The sequence below is a fragment of the Coffea eugenioides genome, chromosome 8 (assembly GCF_003713205.1).
Source record: "Coffea eugenioides isolate CCC68of chromosome 8, Ceug_1.0, whole genome shotgun sequence".
Lineage (NCBI taxonomy): Eukaryota > Viridiplantae > Streptophyta > Magnoliopsida > Gentianales > Rubiaceae > Coffea > Coffea eugenioides.
The window spans coordinates 30014201-30023817 of NC_040042.1; the positions used below are offsets into that span (position 1 = coordinate 30014201).

General features: G+C 34.6%; 1 protein-coding gene across 1 annotated transcript; it reads left to right on the forward strand.

Annotated features, from left to right (window-relative positions):
- The first annotated feature begins 2042 nt into the window (after positions 1-2042).
- On the forward strand, positions 2043-3896 carry LOC113780505. Its single transcript, XM_027326304.1, has 2 exons — positions 2043-2722; positions 3497-3896. Exons 1-2 carry the CDS (start codon positions 2043-2045, stop codon positions 3894-3896), a joined length of 1080 nt encoding a protein of 359 aa, XP_027182105.1.
- The last annotated feature ends 5721 nt before the right edge of the window (positions 3897-9617 follow it).

Sequence of the window (9617 nt, forward strand, 5' to 3'; positions counted from 1 at the left end):
GGTCTCACACTTTGAACCCAAAAATGTTGTTGATGCATTGAAAGATAAGAACTGGATTTTAGCTATGGAAGAGGAGTTAAATCAATTTGAAAGAAACAAGATTTGGACATTAATTGTTAGACCACAAGATCATCCTATCATTGGCACCAAGTGGATTTTTAGAAATAAAATGAATGACAAAGGTGAGGTAGTAAGAAATAAGGCCAGACTGGTTGTTAAGCGATACACTCAAGAAGAAAGAATAGATTTTGATGAATCATTTACACCCGTAATTAGGCTAGAATCAATTAGAATATTTTTGGCCTTTGCATGTTTCAAGAACTTTAAATTATTTCAAATAGATGTTAAAAGTGCTTTTTTAAATGGATTTATTGATCAAGAAGTATATGTTGATCAACCTCCTGATTTTGAAAATGAAATTTATCCAAATCATGTATTTAAACTCTCAAAAGCTTTGTATGGACTAAAACAAGCTCCAAGAGCATGGTATGAACGTTTGAGTGGTTTTTTGATTGAAAATGATTTTAAAAGAGGTATTGTGGATACTACTCTTTTCACTAAACAAAGTTCACGTGATCTTTTAATTGTACAAATATATGTGGATGATATTATATTTGGTGCTACTAATGAGAGTTTGTGTAAGGATTTTTTCAATATCATGCAAAAAGAGTTTGAAATGAGCATGATGGGAGAATTAAATTTCTTCCTTAGACTCCAAATGGTTCAATCCTGAGATGAAACATTCATCAATCAAACCAAATACACCAAGGAGCTACTAAAAAGATTTGGAATAGAGGATTCAAAACAAGTTGGAACACCTATTTGCACATCTACCAAGTTTGACAAGGATGAAAAAGGTACAAAAGTTGATGAAAAGAAATATAGAGGTATGATTGATAGTTTGCTTTACTTAACTGCTAGTAAACCTGATATTATGTTTGCTGTGTGCCTATGTAATCATTTTCAGTCTTGTCCAAAGAACTCACATTTGAATGCGGTAAAAAGAATTCTTAAATATTTAAAAGGAACCTTGAGTTTTGGCTTTCGATATCCTAAGTGTCATGAACTTCCTCTGTGTGGATTCTCTGATACTGATTTTGGTGGCTGTAGGGTAGATAGAAAAAGTACAACAGGTATATGTAACTTTCTTGGAAATTGCTTAGTATCTTGGTTTAGCAAAAAACAAAATATTATTTCATTGTCTACAACTGAAGCTGAATATGTTGCTGCTGGTGCTTGTTGTGCTCAATTGTTGTGGATGAAAAATACATTGAATGATTTTGATTTAGTGTATGATTGTGTGCCTATGTACTGTGATAACACTAGTACCATCAATTTGACAAAAAATTCCATTCAACATTCTAGAACTAAACACATACACATAAAGCATTATTTCATTCGCGATCTTGTCCACAAGGGTAAAATTTGTGTTCAATATGTTTGTTCTAAAGATCAAATTGCTGATAACCTCACAAAATCCCTTCCACTGGATCAATATGTATATCTGAGAACAAAACTGGGCGTTTCAGAAAAAATATTCTAAGATTTTTTTTTGTCATTCTTTATCGGACGTCCAATGGATTAGAACGGACGTCCGACATGTTCTTCATCCATTTTCCAGAAAAGTTTCGGTTCGGTCGGTTGTGTCGGACGCTTCACTTCTTTCGGCCGTCCGACACTCAAAAATTGCATCTTATAAAGAAATTCTCTGCGTCATTCAGTTTATTCTTATCCTTTTATCTCGGACGCAACTCTTCACATTCTCTCAAAGTTCAAAATTCAAATTCGTCTCTCCTTGGAACAAGTACCAAGAAATCACTCTGACCGACACCTTCTCACACCTATTGCGAGTTTATTGCACTTCGTAACTTTTTCCAACCGCCAACTACACTATAAATTTCAATTACTACTCGAAACCCTAATCACAAAAACTCACTCTCTGTGGACTGTTTGTGCATCCATTGTAGTTCATACTGAATTTTTCACCATTTGATACTCATTTGCATCACATCACACAACATAAACCACACTACACTTCAATCATGGTAAGGATTAGAGGGGGATCCGTGAGTGCCGGACGCACTTTCAGGCTGCGTGACGAAGAGGATGAAGATGTTCAAGTTGTTGAACCCTTCATCAAATCACCCAAGAAGAAAACTGGAAATCGAGGTGGAAAAATGAAACAATCTGCAAGAAAAAAGCAGAATGTGCAAACTAGAGAGCCATCTGCTGAACCATCTGATGAGCAGATGGGGGAACAGCAATCTGAAGGGCATCCAGTGAATGACAATAAAGAGAAATCAGTGCAGCCCACCAATGCAGATGTAACAGTAATCAAATCACCCAGAAAAGGAAAAAGGATTGCCAAAAGGAAGAGCATTGCTCAACCCAAGGAAAAACAAACTGTTGATCCTTTAGGGGATCAGCAGAATGCAGAAAAAACTGTTGAGGAACAGCAAACTGAGGAACCATTTACCAGGAGATCACCAAGGACAAGGTCTGGTGTCCAGAGTGCTGCGCAAACTGCTCAGCGCAGTGGAAAAAGAAAGCGTCCTGAGCAACCTGAGACCCACACTGCTACTGAACCCACTCCTCTACCCAAATTCATCGACGATGAAGCTAAAGAAAGGTTTGAATGGATCTCGCAGAAGGGTTTCATCACCCAGAGGACCATTATCCCCTACGAATTCCGTAAGCTTGATCTTGAACATGTTCTCAACCTGTTTGAATTCCAAAAATAGACCCATCTTTTAACCATTCCAAACACATACTATCCTGACGTGGTCTATCAATTTTTTGCTAATCTTAGGAAAGGCAATTCACATACAGATCTCATTTCTCGTGTCAACTCTGTTAACATTGAACTGAACCCTGACATTGTTAACTCTGTTTTAGAAACCAAAATTGAAAGTGATTTTAAAGGCAAAATTGCAAACTTTTTTTCATACGAAGAATTTTCCTCTGCATACCATCACTTTCATGTTGCAAAATTAATGACCTACTTTCAATCTCACTTTAATACTCCTGCTGAGGCTAGATTGGAGGATCTTAGCCCTCAGAACCTGATCATTTTTACCATAATTTCAAACTTGTTGGTGCCCATTGATGGGCACCGAACTGATGCAAATAAAATGAAACTTTATTTGTTCTACTATTTTTTGGAAAAAATTCGAATTGATTTTGATTTTATCATATGTAAGTTTCTGCTCAAGATAAGTACTAACAGCTGTAGGAAACTGTTCTATGAAAAATTTCTGACTCCTATTTTCAATCATTTTGAAATTTCTTTTACTGGCAAATCCCTAAAAGTTGGTACATCAACTGTGTTCTCAAAAGCTTACTTTGAAAGAAAAAATCTGAGATTTTTTTAGGGTCAATGGTGTTACAAAGAAACAGTATCTGAGTCTAGGAGAAAAAATTTTTATGAAACCCCTGTCACCCCTAGGACTCCTCGTGACCAGTCAATGTATGTGACACCCTTCACCATTCATTCCAGAAAATCAGCCTCTAAGTTTCCTTCATCCAACCTTGAGGTCATCACTCTGCTTGAGGATCTCAAACAGCATATCCTACTTCTTGAAGATGGGTTGATGACGACCATGACTTCTGAACAACAAGCCACCTTCGTTGCCAAAAGAAATCTGCTTGTACCTCCCATTCCTCTAGAAAATGAAACTGCACAGCGAAAGGAGTTCGGAACTGAGCCAACTGCTGAAACTACTCCACAGTACTGTGCCTCCATTTCTCAACCACAGGGCAAGGGAAAAACTCCGGCAACTGATGGAGGAACTGAAGAGGATGATGATGATGATGAGGATGAGGACACTGAGGAAGAAGACCCTGTTCAGTTTCGTCTGGCTAGAAGAAGGTCTAGACCTTCCAAGATCACATTTTAGGCACCCCTAAACACATGCACCTCATAGTAGTTCATAATAGGTTCTTGGCATCCCTTGCGTTTCAAACTTTATATGTTTTGTATTAAAACCTCTACTTTCCCTTTCACTGCTGATCTGTAAGAATATTTGGATATTTTGTGTGCTTTGAACTCGTGGTTTGTTATTCCTATGATTTTGGATAAATGTTTGGCACTTAATGTCTGATATTATTTGTTGCTGGATGATATTGTTGATAATATGGCCATGGTTGATTTAATGATGACAAAAGGAGAATAAATGGATTGGATATGAATTCTCTATGTGAGGCCTCTATGTGAGGGGAAGTCATCTTTTTTCTGAGTAAACATGGGTGAACATTATTTTGAAGGGAAGTTGTACTTAAATTTTGTACTTAAACAAAGAGGGGAGATGTATTAAGTAAAGGAGAGCTGTACTTAAATTTTTGCTCCATCCATTGTTTTGTCATCATCAAAAAGGGGGAGATTGTTCATCTTAATCCGTATCTTTTGATAATTACAAAACAAATGGATGTTACTAATATTTTCTAAATAGATGTTTTCAGATTTGGAGCAAAACAGGCTAACATATGCTGAAGCTTGAGTCGGACGCACAAAAAGTCTGCATCTGCCGTCCGACAACCTTCGAGTAACTTCGGACTCATAAGGAACTCACTCTCGGACGTCCGAAAATAATAAGTCGAGTTCTCTAAACTCACTGATTTCGTTCGGACGTACAACAACTGAGTACCGGACGTCCGACAAACGTTGCGACACTTCGGACACAAAACCTTGAAGCACCGGACGTCCTAAACATTTTAAGAAAACTTCTTGAACTCACTGCCTGCGATCGGATGCGGAAAACCAGCCCATCGGACGTCCGACACTACCAACAGCTAGTTGACTCTTCAGTTGCCTTCTATCAGTTTGCAGCATTAATTAAAGTACTTTTTGGTCTCTTATAAATAGAGCAAAGTCAACCACTTCAAAAAAAACTTTCGCACATTGAGACTACATCAGATCTTGAGTGATTCAAGTATGAGAATACTCTTTAAAGAAGATTTGTACTCTTAGTTGTGAAAATTTCAATAAGTTTTTCAAGTGTGTTTCTATTTCTTTATTAGTGTAGTTTTGTGAGGATTATCCGAGTAATAGTAAAACTTCCTTGCTTGACCAAGTGCGGCTTGGCACGAGGAGGAAGTGATCCTTTCTTTGTACACAAGAGTTTGGTTGTAAGTTGATCAACTTGAAGAAACTTGCTATATAAAGTGGTATTCAAAATCAAGTGGAGTTTGAAACTTGGTTTGCTATTCTATCCTTTTACTTACTGTCTTGCAATATAAATTGTCTATCTCTTATACTCTCAAACACTTGTACTTATTCATCAATTGCTCCATTGTGTGGTCCTTTAGAAAAAGAAGGCAAGTTCTCAAAAAGTGACTTATATATTGGCTAGTTTTCAAACCACCTAATTTACCCCCCTCTTAAGTTATTTTCGATCCTTACATATATAGTTCTTAATAGGAAGGGATTCTAGCTCACTATGCAAGAATATATATATATATTTTTTGAATGATCAACCAAGCTCCTAACTTATAACTGTGTAATTGATTCTATAAGATATTGATTCTTATATAGGTTCGAATTGATTCTATAAGATACATAGGGTGACATTGCAACGAGGTAAAGCTGTTGCTTCTTCCTTCTCTTCTCATTGGAGTAGTAAGTTGAATAAAAAATCAACATGCTTTAAGTGTGGTGCTCTTGAACATAATTGGTTTTGCATGAGAAAGAAATTCTAAGAAATTGATTGAGTCAATTTGGAAGCGCAAAACTAAAGAAGGTTTTGGTTCAAAGTGCAACTCATGGGTACCATTTTGTGTATGAACATCAGGTACAGGATATTTGACAATTGTTCTAATGAACATGTAATAATCATTAAATGTATGTGATAAATATTCACCAACATTATCTAGATGAATTTTCTTAATTGGATAATTAGGGAATTGTGCTCATAATTTTATTATCTGAGCAAGTAATCTTGCAAACGCCAAATTATAAGTAGATAATAAACTAACACAATATCATTTTGTGAATGCATCAATTAGCACCAAAATAACTAAATGGTCTACATGGTGGATCTATAGACCCACATATATTACTTTGAATTTGTCCAAAAAATATAGGAGATTCAATTCCTGTCTTAGTTGGTGATTGTCTAATAATTAATTTTCTTTCAGAATAGGCAACATATGAGAATTCACTAAAATTTAACACCTTATGACCTTTTAATGAATGGCCTTGTGAGTTTTTCATTATTCGTCTCATCATTATGCAGTTAGGATGTCTAAAACAATCATGCCAAATCATAAAGTCATTGGAATTAGTAGACCTCTAGTCTTCTAGATGATTAACATCAGTTGCACTTATTTTTGTATAATATAAGTCAAAAGAGAGAGAACGTAACTTTTCTAATACACATTTCTTTTTAGAAATGATATTTAAAATTAATAAATATTCACCATTTATCTCACTCATTATCTCGATATGATATTCATTTCGATAGATATCTTTAAAACTCAACAAATTTTTTCAAAATTTAGTAGAGAGTAATATATTATTTATTACAATTTTAGTTCCTTAAGAAAAAATATAGTAGCTCTTTCAAAACCTTTAATTAATTTAGCGCTACCACTTAGAGTGTTGACATTTGTTTCTCCCATATCCAAATAGAAGAAATACCTATTATGTTTAAGTATGGTATGCATAGTTGCACTATCAATTAGACAAATTTCATCATTACCATTTTGGCATCCATTTGTTCTTCAGGAAAAAATAATGAAGAAAATTACAAACAAAAGTGACAGGTGTTGAGTCTATGCAATAATAAATACCTATTTGAGAAAATTATAATTTTTATATATAGGGTGAGTAGGGTCGAATCCATAAGGATCGGGGAAAATTTGTTTCTTCTAAAATTCATAATCTTGGGGGAATTTTATAAAAATGAAAATAATTAAACAACTCAAATAAAATAAATTAAAAAAATTAATTAATTAAATGACAATTTCTTAAAATTGAATCAATAGTAATTAAATCTAGCCAAGAAATAATTTTGAAAATGGTTCATTTAATTGATCATTGATGGAATAGTAATTCCACTTACTAACTAATAAACATGTTGTAATTGTCAAACAAGCGCTGATAGTCAATTTCTCCTTACTTTATCGATAACCAAGGTACGACCATTAGCCACTGCTTTAATCAAGAAATAATCCTAGGTACGACCTTAGTGTGAAGACCCAAAATTTATTTTATATTTTATTTTATTTCTTTGAATACATTTTCTTTACTTTACTTTATTGGCTTAATTTCCTAGATATTTTTATAAGAGTGTCAAGATTTTTAATCATTTTTCTTCTACGGTTTAAAAATGTGCCACAATTTAAAAATGTGTTCGAAGAGTTTAAATGGGAGAAATTACATGGTAGGATCCCTCTCGTATATCAAAAGCCTTTCCTTTATTCAAATACAACATGCAATGGTGACAAAAATGAAGAAGAAGATGATGATTCACAACGTGATAAAGACAAAGACCAAGACCAAAAACTAATTCACGAGCAATTTACCCAAGTGATTTCAAAGAAAACGAGGAAGCAGCTTTCAAAAAAAAGGTAAAACAATGCAAACACGTCAAGATGTTAAATCAAATTCCTATGCTCACTCACAATCCCACAAATGTGGGGCACCATCGTATGGATGATTTCGTTTGATTCATCTGTTATATGTTTAGATTCGCAGATTTTTCCATATGTGTGTATTATTGTTGATCCTTAGCTGTCCCTTTTACTTTAACAGAGGTCAGGTTTTGGCCCCCCTCTAATTCGCTGTACTCTTTTCGGATATAAATAAATTAAGGGATGGATCCCTATTTAAAAATATATATTAAGTTTGTAGAGTATTATGAAAGTAGGACCCACTAGTGAGGTGTGTGCGATAAATTTTTGAACATTAGGAGGAGTTTTATGCAAAGGAATATTATTTTATAAGGTGTTAAGGGATAATTAGAGGTTGGTTAGATATTTTAATATTTGGAAGACAATTAGATGAGGATTAACCCTTGGAGTGCCATTTGTCAACAAAGCCATGGAGCTTTGAGTTGGACCAAGACCATTCTTAGCTTTTAATTAAAAAAAAATGACCAAAAACCCTTCATTTCTTCTTCTCCTTGGCCGAAACTTCTAGCAAAAAAGAGAGAAAGAAAACTCCATTTTCAACCTAGAATCTTGGTTGAATCTTTGAGATTTCATCCTAAACTTGCAAACCAAACCATAGAAAGTGAGATTTAGGAAGGAAGAAGGACTTTGGTAGAAAGATTTGGGAGAAAAGAAGCTTTTGGTAGCATATTTTCATAGGGTTTAAAGGTAACCATGTCTAAAAACCATCTTTCTCTTTTAACTTGTATTTGAATGGATTTAAGACTTGATTTTGGTAGATTTCATGAAAAATTTCATAATTTGTGTGGTGGTTTGAAAATTTTAGCTTTGATTGAGAAATTTTAGCTTTGGATTTTCCAGCTTTTATATATTATTTTTGCTTCATTATAGAAATTTCCACCTTGTAGTGGTGAGTTTAAGCTTAGGGTTAATATTTTTCAGATTTAATATGGTTGCTTTTGAGCTAGATAATTGTCAAATTTTAGTAGCTTTGTGGCCTTAAACAAGTGTCCTTTATAGCCTATGACTTGTGGTCTTGATTGGGAATGGTTTGCCATGAAAATAAGTGCTGAGTTTGGAAGGGAAAGTTAAGGAAATAAGGAGAAGTGTTGCTGAAATTTTGTTTCTTTCTTTCTTGTGATATGAGTAAAAGTGATGATAGAGGTGTGATTTTTGATCGGTTTGGGCTTAGGTTGCTTTTGATTATTTGAATCTATCTTGGTAGTGTCGCATAAGCTGAAATTTTGTCAAAAATCATGTGTAAAACAAGAGAAAAAATAATGATTACTTCTAGCATGCTTTCTAGTTTCATTTATCCAACTATAAATTCGAGATTGGTCGATTTTCTTCTAAAAGTTGTGCGTATATCTTACGTATATTTTGCTAAGTTTCATGAGTTGTACATACCTAATTTATCTCTCTTGGTCTCTCACATCTTTTAGGTCTAAATGTTTTTCTTTTCACACCAACACCTTGCTTGAATCGTAACCCTAGAATGCACTTGGATATTCCTTGATTGGCACTTTCGAATTTGTTTTTAAACTTTGTGTTTTAAGAGGCCAAAGTTGGATAGATGTATGGCTCATAGTTAAGTCTAAAATGTGCACTTCATTAACCTAACTTTTGAATGGTTGGACCATGACATTTTGTCTTGGTTACTTTTAGGGTTTGACGGTGAAAACGAGCCCACTCCGGGAACGAACGTATAATGTTATTCTACTTTGAAACGGTGAGTGTATCACTTGCTTGACTTGTTATTTAAGGAAAAAAGGGAGGATGAATTCATTAGAATTCGTCAGGGAACCCAAACCATTGCTGAGTATGAAACTCAATTCACCAGACTTTCTAAGTTTGCTCCTGAGCTAATGGTAACAGAGCAAAGGCGAATAAGGCGCTTTATATAAGGGCTAAATGTCAAAATTTAGAAAGATTTAACAATAACCCAAATTAATGCGTTTAGTGACGTTGTGGAGAAAGTTCAACGGGTGAAAAGTGCGAGGTTTTAAGTT